General features: G+C 38.0%; 1 protein-coding gene across 1 annotated transcript in view; it reads right to left on the bottom strand.

Annotated features, from left to right (window-relative positions):
- The window catches only part of LOC126210165 (vam6/Vps39-like protein), a 106,641-nt gene extending 84,751 nt beyond the window's left edge, over nt 1-21,890 (bottom strand). Inside the window, exons 1-4 of the mRNA XM_049939320.1 lie at nt 21,619-21,890; nt 19,244-19,453; nt 9,545-9,645; nt 3,246-3,449 (exon numbers count right to left, since the gene is read on the bottom strand). Coding sequence (XP_049795277.1) covers nt 3,246-3,449; nt 9,545-9,645; nt 19,244-19,453; nt 21,619-21,688 — 585 coding nt within the window. The 5' untranslated portion in view covers nt 21,689-21,890. The remainder of the gene's footprint in view (nt 1-3,245; nt 3,450-9,544; nt 9,646-19,243; nt 19,454-21,618) is intronic.
- Between the last annotated feature and the right edge of the window lie 428 nt (nt 21,891-22,318).

Here is a 22,318-nt window from a genome sequence, read left to right as displayed (position 1 = left end):
TACAGTACATGATAATCTTGTCATTTTCCTGAGCTCAACATCTCACTCATCATGCAGACTGAGTTTTTCAGGTATATTGAGGGGAGGACACGAAGGTGCACAAGGGGCAGACGGGCATATTTACAGACCTGGAGCCATCTTTCCGAACAGACTGGAGATAGTGTAAGTGGAACAGCAGCACATTTGTTGCCCAGCAGTCAGCAACGGGCGTCGTCAACACGTGCAGCAGTGAAGAGGAAAACTATGTCCATATTATTAGTTGCCTGGTGTAACTGTGTGTATACAGTAAAACCCCCTTTTTATACTTTTCAATGGACTAACCCAAAATAGTGTAAAATACATGATAGCATAGGAAACACAACAAGTGACAATGAATAAATTACTCTTACTGTCATTCTGTTTATATTGTTCAAAATATGAAATTAAAACAATTTAAAGTTTGCCTATTAACAAAAATCTGAAATAATTGTTTTTGTTTCTTTCTAACAGCAATTAGTGATACCTGTCTCCCTACAGCATACAATAATCAATCACAAAGGCAGTGACTCAGTGCTGACACACACAAAAACGTGTGCAGGATCACTACTTTGTTTCAATCATGTCCAATTGGTGTAAATACAACACGGAAGCAAAAGCCTTTCATGAAACCACATTAAAAAGATATTTGTGTTCTAATGTGAGTCTTATTATTGTTAATCATTATGAAATTATAGTAAATAGAACTTGTAACACTATATTGGTTAAAACCATGAAGTTGGCAGCCTTCCTAAACAGAGAACAATAGGCACGAAATCTACAGCTTGTTGCTGACAAGGGGGTCACTTGACTCAGGGATGGCAGAAATTGTCGTCATGTTATGGACCATCTTGAGGAGGAATGTTTGCGTCTAACATCAGGTTGTGTCAACCTAAGACCGGGTGCCTAGTACGGATTAGTATATTTTATGCAGAACTAACAACGATTCGTGAAAGCCCTCCTCAAAAGTGGTGTTGATTTGTATAAATGACTGTGAATAAAATAAGCTGTAATACAACACAAAGAGCAGAATGAAGGTTGCTGCTAGAGTCACTATTGTCGGATCATGATCATCATTCAGGAGGTGACTCAGAATACTTTATCACCCTTGCAAACACTGCGAACCTACAATACAGGCGGTCATGACCCAACACGTCGACAATGAAAATCTTGCTTATCATACTAATGCTATGTTACATGATCAATAACTTAGCTTATTTTTCTGCTTTGTCCCAAGGTTGACTTTGAGCAGGAATACAATGCACTTTTTGCAGAAATCTACATAAAAATCAGTGTTAAAGGTCACAATAATGTCAAAGAATATTTAGATTTAACACAGAATCATTAATGATGGGAGAGCACTGTATTGAGAGAATAGGACTTCTTTCTGTTGGGAATGACAAAAATGAACGTAAAAAGGAGCCAAACATAAAATGTGGGAATGTAAAAACTGGACTTTACTGTATCAAAGAACATTGTACAACAGGGACCAACTGCATTCAGTATTACACCAATGAAAAGTGTAACACATGGCAAGGAAATAATAAGTACGGTGTAAACTTCAAAATTTTTAGGTTTCCATATTGATGAGAATTTGAACAGGAAAAGCACATTTTGGATCTCACAAAACGACTTCTTTCAGCCACATTTGCACTTACAATCATTACAAATCTCGGGGAAAGACAAATGGGTATCCTGACATATTTTGGATATTTTCTTTCAAGGATATTATATAGAATAATGTTCTGGGGTAATTCATCGTTAAGAAAGAAAGTGTTCATAGCTCAAAAATATGCTGTAAGAACGATATGCGTTGCTCACCCATTATCATCATGCAGATCTCTGTTTTAAGGAATTGGGCAGTTTGACTATTGCTTCACAATAAAGTTATTCCTGATGGAGTTTGCTGTAAATAATCCACAGTAGTTCAAAAGGAACAATGATGTACATAATTACAGTACCAGACGGAAAAATTACTCATTTCCACATTAAGGTTGTCATTAGCACAAAAGGATGCACAATGCTGCATCTACAGTATGTGATTACTTAGCTGGGGATGTAAAATGTCTGACAGACAGCAAAGTGAAATTTGAAAAGAAACTGAAAAAGTTTCTCCTTAACAACTCCTATAAGGTAGAAGAATTTCTATTACTGTAATGTGTAAAAGATGGAATTACTAACATCTGTGTAAAAAAAGACACTTATAAATGTTCAGCATGTTGCTATATTTAGAAATTAATTTGTGATGTGAGTGTAAAAGGACTCATTTAACATGATTACGATTTATTGTTCAAAATGAACCGTGGAACATGAAACTGACTGACTACTTATATTTCTGTTTGTACGTATATTTTTGAGTAATTTGTTTTCATTGTATTGTGATGGTAAATTCTATGTTGTCATAAGATAAATCCCTGAATGAGGAAATAAATTAATAATTTCAAGCAAATATAATGTTTAAGATTTGAGGTATGCCCTCTTTTACATCTCCCCCCCCCCCCCTCCACACGCTCCTTACCCACCGTTACCCCTCAACCAACCTTCTCCTCTCTTTCATGCCCTCTAGTTATCTATCTGTTTATTTATTTGTCTACTCTGACCCTCTAACAAACATTTGGTGTATTGATTACAGTGAAGATTTTCTAGGTGGACCATGTGTAAGAAGCTAAAAAATAACAGCAGACTAAAAACTGTGACATGTGAAATACAGCTTAATCTGAGTCCTCACAGCATAGCAAGTGGAAGTTTCATGGCAAAGTTTGCGTGCTTAACATGTGCATATGGGATTCAAGATAGAGAGTATTTATTTGAAGTAGCTGGAAGATAAGCAAATCCCCTTTGAGGGAAAATTAATTTTATTTACTGTTGTAAAATATAAAAAATTAATGGCCCTATGACCTGTATTATTTCCAGTTATTGCAGTTGATCCTGTTGATGAACTTTTTATCTGAATCTGGGTACCAATTGTGATAGAAAATAAACTATTTTGCAAACAAGCATTTCAACAATTTCTGACATCCTCAGTACCACCAAAATGTTGTCCCTTCCAAAATGATGTCAGTAAACCTTTCAGAAATAGTGTGCAGGTGCTGCCTCTGCTTGTTAATGTACAACTTGACTCACTCCACAGCCCAAAAGGCTCTCCTACATGATGGGATTTTGGGATTTATGGAAGACAATACATGAATGAATGAAAAACACGCACACTTGTAAATGAAGCAAAATATTACCTGGACAAGGCAATATTCTCCCTTGAAACCAACACATATAGTTTCATCACACCAAGCTAGTGCCCGCGGAATGTCCGATACTATGACATCATCTCGAAGGTCTAGAAAGCTGCCGTTCTTCCAGTAGAATAGCTGTAGCCTCCTTTTTACTGCAACACACATGCGAACTGCCACAGTCGTCTCTCCTGTTAGTGACGTGTATTTCTGAAACAAAAGGAAATTAGATTAAAAAAAAAAAAAAATCATATATTGCATGCGTACAAAGTGAAGATCTCAAAAATGAAACAATGGTCAGCTAAAAAAATACAGAACACATTTCTGCTTAGTCAGTCAGTTTTCACTAAGAAACAGATACAAATTCAAATAAAAGTTAACACAACTGCTAGCTTTCAGAATCATTAGTTATTCATCCCAGCAAATAATGTTCTGGGATGGGAAGGTAGGAGGGGGTGGGAGATGGGGGTTGTACTGTTGATTATGCACTTACCCTACCCCCCCCCCCCCCACTCCACCCCACCCCACCCCACCCTGCAAGACTCTCTCTGCAACCGAACATTTATCATCGCTGGCTTCAGTGTGGAAGGATCTCAGTTTGATTACTGATACTACTTCAAACTTTTCTGTGGCAGGGAGGTCTAGAATGGGCCCCTCTCAACGCCAAGGGGCCAAATGAGGAGCTATTCAAATAGAGAAGCAGCGGCACCATCACGACTGATCTATGGAAAATAACAACTGGAGCGATATCATGCTGATCACATATCCCACGGCCATAGATCACTTTTGCCTTGTAGGCACAAGTCATCTATTTGGAACACTGGAACACACCTACGGCTTGATCCATGAGTGGCGTTAATGTCTATGTTACCAGTCATCTCCTTGTGCTAAAGCCATCTGAACTTCCATCTTGAGTAAACTTATAGTTACTACCAGTTACCACTCAATAGTCTCACTTCGTACATGTCTTCCCTGTCATTCCCTATGAAAAAACTTTTTTATGAGGTGTGGCCAGCAGAGTTCATCATAGCACAACCTCATTGCTCCACCTCCATCTGAATTCCCAGTGACCTGCCTTCTTTCCTTTCTTACTTCCTCCACATTTTTCCTGTTTAATTGCCCAGAAAAAGAAAGCAGTGGATCTGAAACCTTTTTTCGTTAGACATTTCCATCAGTTATCTGTTACTGAAATTTGCACCTCCCAACGGGACTGGCCAGCCTGTTGTTTCTTTGTTAATTGAACAAATCTCGAAAGGTGTATAAAACAAATTAATGTGTATGGCTAGCTGCCAATGTTCAGCTATAAAACAAATGTAGAAGCACACAACACCAAACTAATATAGTGTATATCGGAATCAAACAGTGTAAATCAGACATTAGAATTCCTCAGTCTGGCTGAGATACAACCACCAACCCAAGAAAGAAAACAGTAAATCAAAATAAATCCTTCAAACAGCAGTCTAAAGATATACTTCATTAACAGACAGACCTCAGAAACACAAGATTTTTAGACTGTTTTAGGTACTTATTACCATGTGTTATAGGTACACATTTTAGCTATGTATCCCATGTTGTAATGTGCATTGTCTACTTGATATTTAACGTTCACTTCTGAATAACATATTTTACTCCTACATCAATAAAATTTTAGTCCACTAAGTGGAGTATCATGATTGATAATGTGCTGCTGACTAGTTGCTCTTTGATGTACATATGTACGTGTTGTTATCTCTGCCCCACATTGACTGACTGTGTTTCAACCTGCTTACAAACAACAAAATTTTACATGTAATGTTACTCGTGTCACTGATAAAGAGCTGTCACTCTACTGTAAATACGAGGGCGGTTCAGAAAGTAACCTCCGATTGGTCACAGTGCGGGTTGTGGGGGGAGAAGCGACGCCATCTGTGCGTTCACGCACTCAACAGGTCAGTCGGCATCAAGACGTGGTCGAGTGAACGTCGTTCCTGCGCTAGTTTAGTTTTTGTGGCAGTTTGAAATGTGTGCTGCAATAGAAAACCCCGCCAAATGTGAAGTGCGTGCTGTCATAAGGTTTTTTACAGCCAAAGGATATTCTGCAGCAGCTATTCATCGTGAGCTTTGTGCCGTGTACGGACCAAGAGTTATGAGTGAAGGAGTTGTCCGTGAATGGGTACGTTTATTTAAAAGTGGACGAGAAAACGTTCATGACGAAGAGAGGAGTGGTGGACCATCATTGGTGACTGACGAACTCGTTCAGACAGTTGATGCAAAAGTTCGTGAAAATCGACGTTTCTCAATGTCGGAGTTGTCTACTGGTTTTCCACAGATTTCTAAGACTCTCTTGTACGAGATAGTGACAGCAAGATTGGGTTACCGTAAGTTCTGTGCACGATGGGTGCCCAAAATTCTTACCGACCACCACAAAACTCAAAGAATGGCCTCTTCATTAGACTTTCTGTCACGTTATGAGGACGAAGGAGAACCATTGTTAAACAGAATCGTGACCGGTGACAAAACCTGGATTAAGTATGTGAACCCTGAGACAAAAGAACAATCAAAGATGTGGGCACATTCAAATTCGCCTACCAAATCAAGAAAAGCCTCGCAAGATTTTTCTGCCAGAAAACTGATGGCAACGGTGTTTTGGGATGCCAAAGGGGTGTTGTTGGTTGAATTCATGGAATGTGGTACGACCATTAATCAAGACGTGTACTGTGAAACAAAAAAAAGTTACGACGGGCTATACAGAACAAACGCCGTGGTATGCTGACTTCCGGTATCGTTTTTTTTGCACGATAACGCCCGTCCTCACTCTGCTCGCAGAACAACGGCCTTTCTTGAGTCCTTCAAGTGGGACGTAATCAACCATCCACCTTACAGCCCAGACCAGGCGCCAAGTGATTATCACCTCGTCATGCATTTGAAGAAATGGCTCGGGTCACAGCGGTTTGATGACGACGAAGAGCTCAAAGATGCGGATACAGGCTGGCTCCAGGCACAAGCGGGTGATTTTTATGCAGAAGGAATTTCAAAGCTTGTGAAGAGATACGATAAGTGCCTCAATCGCTATGGAGACTATGTAGAAAAATAGTGCAAAGATGTAGTTGTAAGATGTATATATTAAAATATTTTTATTTAACTTGGTGTATTTTTTTAAATCAACCGGAGGTTACTTTCTGAACGGCCCTCGTATTTTCACTTTAATCTCCCTCCTAGATCACATGTAGTTTGAAACCATGGCACTGTATCTGACATAGACATCTATGATTTATTTACAGACCATCAAGGATGTCATCTCTACAAGAACATTGTTACTTTCAACCTATTTCTACGCCATTATATGTCACCAAATATTATATCTATGTGAATGTTATCAGACTACAAAATTTGTTGTGGCCTACAAAATGTTGTTATCCTATTACATTTTTCTTGGAATGTTATATTATTTATTTGTAGTTGTTTAACAATGGCACATAATCTGAACCTGTACATCAGTAGTAATTAACAGTCATAACTGAATATATTGCAGTACCTTTTATTTGATCCCCAACTCAGGTGAATGAGATGTGGATGAAACACCCATATACATACCCAAGAGAAGTCCAAGGCCATACATGTTTGGTGTACGGTTACATATAAAAGTGGCAGGACTAACAACAATTACATCTTCTACATATGCAAAAATGACACAAGGGATTTTGGATATAGTTATATAGTAAAACTTGATCAAAGCGGAACATGTATAGTTCGGAAATCTGCCCAAACTGTATAAGTATTTTGGTCCCAACGCATTCAATTCGCTTTTAAATGCTAATTTTTTGTATAAAGCAGAATGTGCCTAACACAGAAATGGAACGCAAATTTTAAGACTTAATTAGTAATTCATTGTATAATGCAGAAAATAGCTTATACAGTACTTCTGTATTACAGGACATATTAGTTATTCATGACTACAAGGATGCTGCTTTTAACAAAAAGAGTGTAAAGTCCTGCCAATGCTGTTAAGCAGCGCAAAACCAAGAACAAAGTTTTGATGCAGCACGGCACTGCGGGTGTGGACATCAAACTGCGCTGCTCTGTGGAACAAAGAACAAGTTATGCGCAGTGTTGGTACATCAGAGGAGATGGTCTGCTCATGAGCACTCAGTTGGGGTTCCTAATTCTTCATTATTACTAACATATGCAGGTGCACACTAGAACATTGTTGTGCAGTTACGAACACACTGCTGAATCTGTCCTTTGAAAGAGGTGGGTGATGTTCCTTTAAACAATGGTTATACCTAGCAAGGTCAAGCATTCCAAAGAAATGTACTACCTGCATTATTTTCTGTTGGTTTCAATTGACTAGTAGCAATTTAATTGATAACATGATGTCGAACAAAATATGTGTCCCTAACACTTAATGAAAAGATTAAGGTAATCAAGGCGAGCGAGACAAAAATTCTCTGTGCACTTCAACGGTGGTAAAATCCAAATTTATGATACATTCAGAAACAAGGATAAAATACAGGAGAAATGGATGAAAGGGAACCAGCAAATAAAAAGAAAGGAAAAGAAGATGAGAAATCACGAATTTAATGAGAAAAGTGTGGGAATGTTTCGTAAGTGCATGGGAAAAAATACTTACCTTTGTATGGACCCATGTTGCAGAGCAAGACTCTGAAAGTAGCTAAAGAGCTTGGAAATACAGAGTTTAAGGCATGCACAAAATGGGTGGCAAGTTCACTAAGCACAACACCGTGTGGAATCAAGTGTGTGGGAAAGCTAAGGATGTGCAGGAAAGTGTAGCAACAGCATGGAAGACAATACTGCATCAGTGGAAAAATGTCCAAGGAAATACACTGTACTGCAGCGTAGAAACACATTAGGTGAAATGGAGAAGCAACTGGTAACTGGAAAGGTGCCAAAATTGTATTGTTTCAAAAACATTGACGTCAATAAGCTTCCAGTCATATGGTGAAGCGATAAAAAGACATGCATGGTAAGTGATCTTATAGATGTGGGGTTGGGCTCTTTCAATGCCAAAATGAAAACAGGGAACTGCAAAGTTCTCTTTTCCCCAGACAATGCAATCTGCCACATGAAAGTGAAGATACCAAACATGACATTGGCACAGTTCCCACCAAGTTCGACCGTCCATCCAAAACCCATGGACAAAGGGGTTATTTACACAATCGAGTCCCATTATAGGCAATTAGTGATACAGTCCCTTATTTTTACTCTTGAAGAAGCCAAAATTGCATTTGCTCTTGCATAGTCAGTTTCTGTCTGGGGCGTAGTAAATTGGATTGGCTTAGCAGCAAGGAAAATAAAGCCTGAAACTATTACCACGTGCTTCAACAAAGTGGGGTTTGGAGATCAAGAACAAGACGCATATATGGCCATCAAAGCACAAATAAATGCAGCAGCAATTGCTGAATTAACTAAAATGCAAACCATTACATGTAGTGCAGATGACTACATTTGAAGTGATGACTTTCTGTCAACTCACTTCACTTTTGCTTCAGCAAGAGACTTAGGAGAAATACACAACACAGGAGATGATCTGGAAGAAACAAGGAAAGAAAAAGAAGAAGAAGAGCGAAACATTGTCCTGTCAAAAAATTAATATGCCTGAAGAAGTTTTGGCATGCATAAACGGTGTTATGCAATTTGCAGCATACACAACTTCTTCCAAGCTGTTGGAACTATTGTGTAATACAAAAAATTCTGAACAGGAAATTCAAACAGGTTTTCCTCTTTGATATGTGGTGAAAAAACGTGAAATGTCATGTGAATAAACATGGGAATAATAAAAGGTATTTACATACAATAACAAACTAATTTAATGTTAGAGTAAAAAACACAGAAATGCTACATTATTTATCAATTAGTGTAATAGTCTTGTGTTCTATTGTACAACATGCAGTAAATGAACATCTACTGCGCTGGAGTGAAGGTATGTAAATACACGTATAATTATAAATTTATACTATTGAGCTCGATACCTGACAAATTTTATGTAGCCTAGTGAGTTCTGTGTAATACAGAAACTTGTCCAATTTAGAACATTATTTTAGTACCATGTGATTCCATTTCAAGCAAGTTTCACTGTATAAGAAAAGAAACTTTACTCTTACACAAGGATGGCAGACTTCAGCCAAAATCTGCAGGTAAAAATGCATAAGGCCTGATGATGATGACAGATATATCAATGACAGTTGCAAGTATTAATACTGAATCTTATAAATGGAAGTATTGTGATCATATAAATGTATGTTCATGCCAAATGGTGCAAACTCTGCCCAACGACAATCACAAGTATTTTGTTGTACACACTTTACCTTGATATCTAAAGCAAACAGTGTTGCTCCCTTGGTTCTATGCACTGTTGTCATAGTTGGGAAGTTGATGGCATTCATATCATGCACACAGATGACGTTATCTGCAAAAACAAAAAAAAAAGTTAATGTTTTTCCACAGTGGGCATATTCTAAAATTTGTGTAACATACACAATTTTACTTTAAACGTCATGACTTAATGTAAAGATTACTAAAAATTATTTGGGTATGTATTAGGGGAACTAGAAAGTAATGTTATTTCTGTGCATGCCAATGTTTGTTTGTCATTTATCAGTTCACTGTGTAGTTAAAATATACGCCAAAGACATTTTAAGGTTGCAGGTTTTTTCAGTTTATGGTGAAATGACCAGCAAAATGCTATAAAAGGAACATACCCAGTATGCTTTTTGAGTTTCGCAAGGGTAGTGACACATTAGTTGATACCAAAAATGTTTGTGATGTTTAAAAGTGCAACAGATGTTTGTAAATGCTAAAGATGGTTTTCTAAGTTTAAATCCGAAAATTTTGATCTTTATGGCTCATACTTATCAGGACAACCAACAACATTAGACAGTGACATATTAAGGGTGGAACTGGAAGTAAATCCATGTCAGACAACCAAGGAACCATCAAAAAATCTTAATCAACCTTGGCCGAGCATGCAGGAACATTTTCAGCAGAGTGGTAAGGACAAACAAAGTTAACTAATCCACCAGATGCAGCTTATTGCTTTAACAACACAATACGAAGCATTTTTTGACTGCTTAAGCACTGGAGATGAAAAATGGGTTCTCTATGACAATTCAAAATGCAGAAGGCAGAGACTCTCTCCGACTGAAACACAGTAAGCACAGTTAATTCTGGTTTACACCTTACAAAAGGGCTTTTGTGTGTTTGGTGACGTATTCACAAGATTTTATTTTTTATTTTTATTTTTACTTTTTTTTTGCTGAAACCTGGAAAAACTCTGAATGCAGGCCTTTACTGTGAACAACTGGACAGAGCAGATCAATCTTTAATTGAAAAGTGTTCAGTGGTTGTCAACAGAAAAGGTGTTATTCTGTTACACAATAATGCAGGTCCACACTGCACAAGACTAGCCCTGGAAAAAATTAATGAATTGGGGTGGGAGATATTGCCACATCCAAAAATATTTGCCCAATATTGCACCATTGGATTTCCATTCATTCAGATCACTTCAACATTTTCTAACTGGCAAAAAAATATGAAACTCTGGATGATGTCCAAAATGCCATCTCCAGATATTTTACTCAAAAACCAATTGATTTTTAGCAAGCCATCATTGAAAACTTGTGCACTAGATGGCAAAAGTTAGTTGATAATAAGGCCGATTAAATCACAGATGATAAATAAAGACTTGTTAACAATTTATATGTTTGAATTTAATGTACAAAAATGACATTACTTTCTGGTCCCCCTAATATAAAAATTATGGATATTCTTTGGTGGAAAAATATGTAAAATAACTGTATGTGACATGTTAAGCAACTTGTGGTACTCTTGAGGCTAAATCAGATTTAAATGCTGAGCTTTAGGATTCGGAGTGGATACTCTGCACAGATAAATCTCCGATTTATGCTTAAAGCATTTTTCTTTTAATCGTTGGTAACAAGTAGTTAACACCTCTGCTGAACATTACATTTCAGTTATACAATCACAAAATCAATATACCAGGTTGTTACAATCAAAGTGCAGCTAGTCACAAAGGTCCAATGTGGGCTGTAAGTAATGTATGGCTGTGAAACTTTGAAGATATTCTAATGTGCTAATGTTGAACCGATTTACACTGGAAAAAATTTAGTTCTGATTTTGGTCACCAGGTGCAAATCTACCACTGTGAAGGCAAGAAAGACATACAGAAATGTTTCCATATGTAATGGATTAGGAGCAGGATGACGGAATAAAAGGTCAAACAAGCGGGAAAGGCATAATGCTGATTTTATCATCAACTGCTGCTTCCTCAATTTGTTCAATATGATTACCAGAAACATTGACAACATGCTGCATCCATGAAATGATGGCTCAACAGTCTGATCACAGCAGTTCCAGTGGAATCTGTGCAATGTGTTCCTGTATACTGGCTTCAGATTAGGTAGAGACTGAATGTGTCCCTTCATACATCCATATTTAAATTGGGTGAACTGGTATAATTTTTGTTAAAAATGAAACTCCTCCACCTTTATTTACCATATGGAGAACGTGTTGGTCTCACCATGGACTTCTAGTACTGAGCCACACACAATTGATTTCATCTAAGTGTACGGGCCTGAAAATGGCGTTGATGCAACGTCGAAACTAGTAGCCAAATAAATATTAAATCTTAAGTACAGCTGGAGGAGTTTCAATTTAACAAGAATGTGTCTCTGGCAACACGTCCTTTTAGATATCCACAGAGCCAAAAGCCACATTCTGATCACATGATCCTGCAGATCATACATCTGGAGACCCTCTGGAAATAACATGTTCATGGAAGGTTGCATTAAGCAGATCTTCCAGAGTGAGCAACATGGATGAAAATGGTGATTCCCACATAGCTGGACTCTTCCAAAGCAAGAATCACGTTATGTAGAAGTAGGTCTTGAGACATCCTCTGGACGAACTGTCATCAAAGAAGAACCGAGACAGCCAAGGATAAAGGTGCTTGTGATCCACATCGCACCATCATAAACCGTGAGTGCAATGGATTTTTGTGCACAACAAGTAGATTACAATATCCCAAAATTCAACAGTTCTGTGTATTCACTGTACCCTGTAGTGTAAAATAAGCCTCATCACTCGATAAAATATAGCCTGGCCACAGGTCACCGACTTCAATCTGTGCCACAAAGTGGAACATTATCAGAACATTGCTGTGGTTTCAGCTGCTTCACAGTCTGGATCTTGTACAGGTACCAGTGTAAAACAGGCTGTTAAGCTCTCTGTACTATTTCCCATGGGCTGGACAAGTCTCGCGATACTGCACTAACACTAACATTCCCCGGAGCACGTACTGCAGGGTCAGTATATCTTCCTCTTCCAGGTGCCACACCAAACTCACCTATGTTTTCAAATTTCGTTACTATAATCTTTAAAACATTTAACGACATTAAGCCTCTCTTCGGACGTTTCACTTGGTAATACTCTCTCAGTGCATCACTGTAATTGCTGCCATTCACATAAAACAGTTTCATTAACTGCGCACAGTCTCTGTTGTCAATAGCCATATTGTTCACTCATGTCGTGGCTTGTCAAATGACAGCGTGGATGTCATACCATCTAACAATGTACAGCATAAGATTTGCACTTGGTGGTCAAAACTGGAGCTAATTTCTTCCAGAGTACATCTGTTACTCATTAGCATACCAAGCAATTTCCGTTACCATATGATAATTACACCCCATACTGGACTTTAATTATAATCACCCTGCAAATACAAAGGCTTATGAGGCCAATGTGAGTTTCATTCAAATTCTTCAGCAGGACAGTAAGAATAATTATAAGAAAAATTAACTACAAATGGTCTAAGACAGGAAATAGTTTAATGCAAAGTGTCAAGCCCTCACATTTTGTAGACATCAGGCTTTACATTATTTTGATGTGACCTGTCGTGACCCTCTTTGTCCAAGTACAGTAGTTACACACACCATCCTGCAATATTTGATGAATGTATACCAATCTCTGTCTCTTCTTTACAGTTTTCTTGCAGGCCAATGATTCATTTCAACACAGTGCTGTGCTCCAGACATACATTCTCAGAAATTTCAGCTTCAAATTAAGGTTATGTTTGGTGCTAGTAGACTTCTTTTAGCAAGGAAACTTCTATTAATGATATACTGACTGGTTTTGCCAAATCTCAACCATGCTATCACCTTCTACTCTATCTTAGATCTTAGGCTATGCTGATGCTCAGTCTATCAAACATAACTTTAATTAATGCCTGTGTCTGTATATGTGCAGATGGATATGTGTGTGTGTGCGCGCGAGTGTATACCTGTCCTTTTTTTTCCCCTAAGGTAAGGCTTTCCGCTCCCGGGATTGGAATGACCGCTTACCATCTCCCTTAAAACCCACATCCTTTCGTCTTTCCCTCTCCTTCCCTCTTTCCTGATGAAACAACTGTGGGTTGCGAAAGCTTGAATTTTGTGTGTGTGATTGTTATTGTCTCTATCAACATACCAATGCTTTCATTTGGTAACATCACCTTTGTTTTTAGATATAACTTTAATTATTATATAAATAAATAATACTGAAACTGTGACTGAGGAAATATGCATTCCACTTGTCACATTTCCACGTATTCACAAAAAATCTGTACAACACAGGCCAATGTCCCATAATCAAAGAGCTGTAAAACACTCAAAAAACTCCGTTTAATGAAACCATCAATAATAACAGGAAACTACACGGCGAAAGACTACCAACCAGAAATATGAGGTGTGTTGGGAAAAAAGTACCTTTTCATTCTACTGCTATCACAACACTAGTGTCACAGTTCCACACATTCGCACTCGTCTCTCTAGTTCATTGTCTTTTCACTGACATCATTAAAACTGGATTGTGTTGTGTTTAAATGTGTTAGTGGTCGTTCAAAATGTTTAAAGACAACCTCTTAGCCTGCCAGCTGTGATAAGTGTTCTGTAATATGGTTCTTGATTGCAAAGAATATTATGCCAGATGAAATCATTGTCAACTTGTAGATATTTATAGTGAAAATGTAATGATGGGAAAGTGGTGAGATAATTCTATGATGCATGAACCAATGTTTATGATGAAGCACAGAGTGGATGGCCTCCTGTTGTCAATGGTGGTTTGGTTGAGAAAGAGAATGAGAAACTTTGTGAAAAGAGATAGTTCACAATGAGAATGTTTCGTCTCTAGACATTTCAATACTGTATTGCACAAGATTACCACAAACCACTTAAATTTTCGCAAACTGTGTTCCTGTTGGATCCCAAAAACGCTTACAGACATCCACAAAACAAAGCAAGTTGGCAGTGCATTGACATTTCTTAGCAATACAGTGATGAGGAAGATAATTCTTAAACAGAACTGTCTGTTGATGAATCCGTCAAGCCACAGTGTTGCTTCATGACACTGCATGTCCCCATTTTGCTGGACTCACTCAATATCTTATTCAACAATTCAATTCAGTTGGGACCAAAACCTTATTCAACAATTCGGCTGGAAGCACTTTGATCACACCGTACTGCCCCAATCTTGCACCTTCTGACTACCACTGTTATTGAAGTTGGAGCACGATTCTGGGTTGAGGTGCTCTGACAGCAATGACGATGCAAAAAACGTTCAGCAGTGGCTGTCTTCAATGGCAGCACCTTTCTATGAAGAGAGCACAGAAAAGTTGGTTTCCGCCTACAACAAATGTCTGAACAATTTGGAGCTGAAAATATTTTGCCTCTTTCCTTGCCTTTCTCCAGTTCTCTAGGAATGTGCTACCATTGGCTACATGCAACTGACGCACTCCCGGCCTATGATCTGACAAAGGAAAGCAACTGTACAGGCATTCACTATTTTTAACTTTAGCAAAAAATGTTGAAGTTAACCACAGCAATAAAACATTGTAGTATTACAATATTGCCTATACAAAAGACTTAAAGAAGGGATAGGTACTTAGAATATAAGCTGAGGCATCAAGGAATGGTTAATCTTGTATAGTTAATTTTGTTAGGCTAAATTTTATTATCACAAGCAGGTCCAAATAGATGTAGGCTGCAGTAGTTAATGTGGCAATGATGAGACTTGCACAGGAAATACTAGTGTGAAGAACTACATCAAACCAGTCTTTGGATTGAATACGGTAATAAAAACACACAACACTAGAATATGTTCAATCAAGAATATAAGTGACATAGTGGAACGGTCAAGACAGTCAACTTGTCCATCTATTTTTAATGCTATTTACTGGTAGTTCAGTATATGAAATACAACCACAGAAAAGAAGGAACATCACAGCTCAGTGTTAAAGTCGTAAGAGTACGGCCAATGGCGTACTTATGTGTTTCATGCAGGAATGTTGTCAGTGCTTGCCGTGAGGTATGATGGGAACAAAAAAGGTGTGTAAGCTGTTTAATCATGCAGCCTATGAGAGAGCTGCAGGCAAACAACATGTTTCAAAGTGATACGTTCAGAAGAATGAGTGAAACATTGGTGTAACGAGGACTATAAATTTAATTTCTCCTTGTTTGAGCCTCAGCTGCTTGAACTGTGCTAGTATCTGCAAACCAAGGGGAGCATGATAATCCATGATATATTCGAAAAGCAGTGAAATATTTCTCTGCTCTGTGTTGCTACGCAGTTGATCTGCCTGAGCATACTAAGTGGATTAATGTTTTTTAATTAAATCATGGGAGAAGGTAGGTGCATCAATGTTCATTAAAATATTGAACGTGCAATTCTATTACGAATAAAAACTGATGTACCTGCTTTCTCCCAAAATTTAATTAAAAAACACTGATCTACTAACTTCGTGTGCTCTCGCATATCAATTGCATATTCATTCCACCACCACATTTGATACATTTTTGTGTCTCTGCAATTAATCCATGAGACATGTACTAACTTCAGTCCACTTTATAGCACTCGCTGCCATAATCAAAAAATATTTCTCTCAAAACTCAATAATCCACCAAAATATGATAAATGACAATAGCTTCAATTTCAGTACCAGAAATACATTCCCCTCTTCTTGTCTCTCGCCGGTTATGTCAAAGAAACCGATGCTTTGCCAATGTATGAGCAGTAGATAAGCATTGCTGTGACTGCCGCTGGCTCTGCTCTCTACTTTAACCACAGCTAGTCATCTTGTGGGCCTAGTGAGAAACACGAACCATCAATATATTCATTGATTAGAGATGTCGTGTATTACATAGATGTTGCCTGGTATGCTTTTGTCTGTATGTTTCAGGTGTAGATGCCAGTCATGTGTTTTGTTGGACTGACCAGAATGTTCCAACACCACACTGGCAAATTCATACCCAAACTGACATCAAGCAACATAACCTAGACATCGGGCTAAGCTACAGATCATTACCAGTAGAAGTATGAATCTGGAATTTCCCTATAGATGGTGCTAGACGTCATTGCATCAGGGCCCGTGAGACTGCGTCTGCAGCGCCCTCTTCCTGTAACGGCTGACGATGAAAGCCAACACACAGTAAACCAACTTCCAAACATCGGTATCTGTTTCAAACCCGTAAACACGTCGATTTTTGTGCCTGTAAACTACAATTTGTGGACAGCATTGGTTTTCTGTTATCGTTTGAAGAAAACTGCTGCAGAATCACATCAAATGCTTGTCAAAGCTTTCGGCGAACATTCTCTTGAGAAAACACAGTATTTCAAGTGGTTCAAAAAATTAAAAAATGGTGATTTTGATGTGAGAAACGATGAGCACAGGAAACCACCGAAAAAGTTTGAAGACAACGAATTGCAGGCATTATTGGATGAATATGATACTCAAATTCAACAGGAACTCACAGAACAATTGAATGTGACGCACAGAAAGCTGTTTCTCCCCAGTTGAAAGCTATGGGAAAGGTGCAGAAAGTGGAAAATGGTTTCTGCATGAACCGAATGAAAAGACAGCAAACATATCGAAAGATCACTTGTGAAATGCTGCTCGTCAGATATGAAAGAAAGTTGTTTCTCCATTGATTAGTGACAGGTGATGAAAAATGGATATATTTTGTGGATCCTAAGCGTTGTAAATCTTGGCTGAATCCAGGCACACCAGATCAGAAGTGTGTCATCTATTATGAGCTGCTAAAACCTGGTGAAACTGTTAACACTGATTGCTACCAACAGCAAATGATTGATTCAAATTGAGCATTCCATGAAAAACACCCGGAATATGGGAAAAGTTAACAAAGTCATATTTCTCCATGATAGCGCCCCATCACAGCCAGGAAAAGTGGGTCAGGGAAACAATTGAGGTGTTCAGTTGGGAAATATAAGGGCATGCGACTTATTCTCCAGACTTGGCTCCGTCCGTTTATCATCTCACTGGGATATGCTCTTTTTTTTTTTTTTTTTTTTTTTTTTGCGTGGCATTCACATCCTGCCGGAGAAATGGAAGAAATGTAAAAATATTGATGGAGATTATTTTGAATAAAATATTGTTTATCAGTTTCAAATACCACCCATGTGATCATTGCAAACAAATCCCAGTTTCCAACTTCTCCACCTGGTATATCATCAAATCTAAGATTTTGTATTTACATTCGTTGGCTTTGCAAACTTACAACAAAAGTGTCAACTTGCAACCTAACCTAGACCTTGAGCTATCCAACAGACCAGTTTGTCACCAAATCTACATTCAAAAAACAAATGTAGACACAAAATAAATGTTGCAACTGTTCTTGTCTCTTACTATTTGCACACACGATGTCACATTACCATTTATTTTGGGACAAAACCAACATCCTGTGTGTTCTCTATGATGTTCATGTAGTTCTTGTGGGTGGTAGCTTAGATTATGTTGTTTACTAGAGGTAGGCCTATACTGCACTAGTGGACACAGTGATTCATTGAAAGGAACAATGTGTTGAACAGTATTGTAGGCCTACACTAAATCCACACAGATTTTCTGGGTAACATTGAGGTGACAACAAAATGTAGCATAGTGCGAGGTTTAAGTTAGGTTGGATAACGACAATTTGACTGAGTCGGTAAAACCAATATGTGTGTCACCTTTTTTGTGTATACATAGCATATTCCACAGTTACACTTACAAACCTGATGAAAACCCTTATTTTCCCATCTGGTTTGATCCTTTCAAATCTCTGATATGTCTTAAGGCATTAATAAAATAAGATCCTTGGGGTCGACAGAAGCGTCCGATCCCACGCGTCGGCTTTGACCCGTGACGTAAGGGTGCTGTCGTGTGTGACGTCATGACGGCGCGGAGTTTGGTTTGAGTGTGGCTGTCTCCAGTTCTGTTTTATCTTATTTTATTTACTTTTCTGATCTGTTCGTTCTATCTCGTGAGATTTTTTTTTTAATTTAAAAACACTTATTACTTATTTTAATTATCTGTTTCCTCCAATTTCTGTTTTAGTTTATTATATTTATCTTTCTGATCTGTTCGTTCTATCCCGTGAGATTTTTTTTTTAAAAGACAAAAAACACTAATCAGCTACTGAAGCATCTTTATCTTCTATGGGTTGCAGGGGTTACGACCCCTGGGGAGGTGGGTGGGTATTCATGCAGGCTGTCTTCACTTACACGTTGTAGCTACGCAAGGCGTCTAAATTTGTTTATATTTAGTTTGCCCCCCACCCAAAACACCCCATTTCCCGCGCTTGTCCCGTTACTGTCATTAGGCTTCTTGTGGAAAGTGTGTGTGTTTGTTTTTGCTTCCGCCATATTTGTGACGTCATGGGTCAAAGCAGACGGGTGGGATCGGGCGCTTCCGTATTTCCAATCCTTGCACAAAACCCTCCATTTCTGTTAAGGTATTGTTAGTTTGTGTTTTTTTCTAATTTTTATGCATTGTTAGTAACATTATACACTGGTCATATGATAGCAAATGTCATCAGTCTATTACACAGCAACCTGATTCTGATCTTTCTTCTTCCTTCCGGTATTCTGCTGTTCTGTTATGACTGTTATAGGTGGGTTTTCTTCTTGTTTGCTACAAAAGATTATACTGCCTTGCACATAAAACATCAAGGGAATAAACCCACCTGAGAGACTGACCAGGATCTGGTAGTCCGGCACAACAGCAAGTTGCTGTATCGGTTTCTTGCTGAAGTTCTTGTTGTAGCGCAACAGCTGGACATCATGCTTGTTAGCTCCGGAGCCTGAGGTAGTAGCATCATAGCTATTCGTTCCCCGGCAGAGGATGGAGTACATAAGCAGATGCCCAGTTTTGGTTCCCACCAGTAAGTTGTCATCTGAAACAGACCCCACAGAAAACTCAGACAACCAAGAAAACAAATACTGACATATTGCCTGTTGCCTTTCTCAAGGCAAATGGACCCTAGATTCCTCTGCTGCAGCACAAAACCAGTGCAGGTAATAAGCAGAGAACAACAGTGGTAATAACCAAGCATAAGCCCTCATAACTGACATGACAGGTACACACACTTTCTGGCCGCTTGGCTTGACTTCAGTCCACCACCAGCATGGATGGTGAACTTTCGACAATACCAGCAACTTGTGATGGCAAAATGTCAAAAAACTGTGAAACAAACACCGCCCAAAAAATCCAAGACAAAGCCAACAGACAATGTGTCAACAAAGACTCAAAAGTCTCAACATTTTTGTACTAGTAATTACTGCTGTCAGTGGAAATTACATATGTAGTAACAATAATTACTGCTGAGGAGGAGTGCCTGCTTACAGTTTAACAAAGATAACCAGACAAGGATAAAAATATGCAAAAATCTGAAACAAAATTCGTTCTCAAAATTTAAGAATTTATTATTTTGTGGAGTTATTATTATTAGTGATTCCTTGGAATCATTTTATTAGCTTTCATTAAAATGTTACTAGTGATTAGCTTATTTTTCACCTTTGGGCATAATGACAAAAAATATGTTAAGTTATATGTTTGCACTTGTCAACATTTCAGGATCCAAACAGCAGTGTGGAATACATCAAAATGTGACAGTATGCTGTTTTCCTGCCAAATTGTGTAATATTGTACAATCACAGATATGAGATTCTGTACCTAGAATGAAAAGTGCAATCCATATGATGGATTCCAATGAAACAGAATTTTACTCTGATCACAATTTCCAAAAGTGTACAGCAAATGGCCCACATCTTCCATGCTAATGAACTATAGATAACAACAGACTGTATAATATAAACATAATTCATACTGAGTATTGCTAGCACTCATTGTCATTTACCTAATGGTGTATTCTCTTTGACCTAATTATGTAATGTATCCATTCAATATTATTTTATTGCACTTACTATCATCTACCTAATTTCTTGGACAATTGCATATAAGAATGCTCAAAGGTGGCTGAAGTATTGTTTAGTTTTGTATCATTTTATTTAGGTCAACACCCAGGAGCTGATGTGTTCTTAACATTCCTGTCACTCGATTTTAAGACATCAAACATGTCATGTAGGATTTTGTTTCTAGACATATGTTGCCTTATTTTCATTTAGTGACTAGACCTGCACATCAGTTGAACTTTTTTCTTATCTATATGGAACCTTACATTTGGGAATGCTATTCAATGGGAATAAGAGATGTCAATTGTGGTTTTCAGTGATGTTCCTAGGTAATGTTCAAGGGAGCAAAAGTAGCCAATTGCCCCTGAAATCAAGTGTTTGTTTCAAACAGAAAAATAGACTGATGGTGAAAAATAGCGTTTTTCAAGAAATTAATACAACTCTTTGTCAGAAAGAGAGGAAGGCTATATGCACAGCTACTCAAGGGATAGAAAAGTCACCCCAAAGCTTCATTTAAGACAGACACAGGACGCAGTGATCAATTGAGTAGCAACACCATGCAAAGCAACTCATTTGGACCATCGAGTCCACCAATAAACAGTACTAAAATTATTTTAATATCTGGCACGCTGTCCACCTAAGGACTGTCCCCATTGTGGTCTTGCAACTGACAGGAAATGGATCATGAAGGCTGTCAATTTTTGTACTGGGTGTCATGTGAATTCTAATCCGTGTTCTGAGTCAAATATCATGCTCTATTCATTCACTATAACCACACTCGTATGGCCAGTTTAATTTTCTCTAATGCTAATATATTTAATCGACAACACAAAAATCTGATATACATCTTCAGCAGCATGCAGAGAACTGTAAACAATAGGCTTTAACAAAGTAGCCTATCACAATTTTGTTGATTTTGCTGACCAGTACGTCGTGAAACTTCGTACCAATACGCTCTATTTATAACTGACCAGTTACTTTGATGACGAGGCAATGAACAAAATAAACACAGAAGAGTTTAGTATATTCTATAAGATGACTCATCATCACACTGTTTGACAGATAACCTAAAAGCACATTGGAAACTTAATGGAATGTTCAATGAAGTACCACTTATTTATAATCAAACATTTTTCTGTAAATTTACCGTAGGCAGCGATTGACTCTATCTGGACAGTTAATTTTAATAGCTGGAAGATTTCGTACGCATCATGCATCCTTAGCAATGACTGATCTACGTCTACTGTACGTGTGTACTTTCATCTGAAGAAGTTACACGAGAATTTTCCTAAATAATTCATAACTTATGATCTACGTATTAACTTCGAATGTCACACAGTATCTCTTTTTACGTAAAATAATGATGCACTCCTTTGACATACACTCCCTATCTCAGCCATTGTTGACTATTGCTGGACTTCGATCGTCACTTTTTCTGTCTGTATGCTAGCCTGCAATACTCGATTGAGCCGTGCTTTCGATCATAAGGTAAATCGAAACTGACAACTAGAAGGAAGAGAAGATTGACAGATGAGAGTGCAGGCGCGTAGGAAAATCAACATAAATAAGCAGAATGTGACGTAGAGTTAATCCAATGAAAAATAGGAAGTAAGGATCGAGAGCATGAGATTAATAAGCGTGTTGCAGCTGTTCAGCAACTCACCAAACTCGTGTGTATAAATAGAACTCTTTACGGGAATCATCTTTTTTCGTTTATTTGCCTTTTATCCTCGAGGAATTATAATACGTTTCCACATTCGCTGTTATGCGGAAATCGTTTTCCGACGATTAGCAGATTTGTAGGAGTAATGTGTAATAAAGTAATTCTAAAATAGCTGTATTCTTTT

Source organism: Schistocerca nitens, chromosome 10 (assembly GCF_023898315.1).
Source record: "Schistocerca nitens isolate TAMUIC-IGC-003100 chromosome 10, iqSchNite1.1, whole genome shotgun sequence".
Lineage (NCBI taxonomy): Eukaryota > Metazoa > Arthropoda > Insecta > Orthoptera > Acrididae > Schistocerca > Schistocerca nitens.
This window is presented reverse-complemented; position numbering and strand designations above follow the sequence as displayed.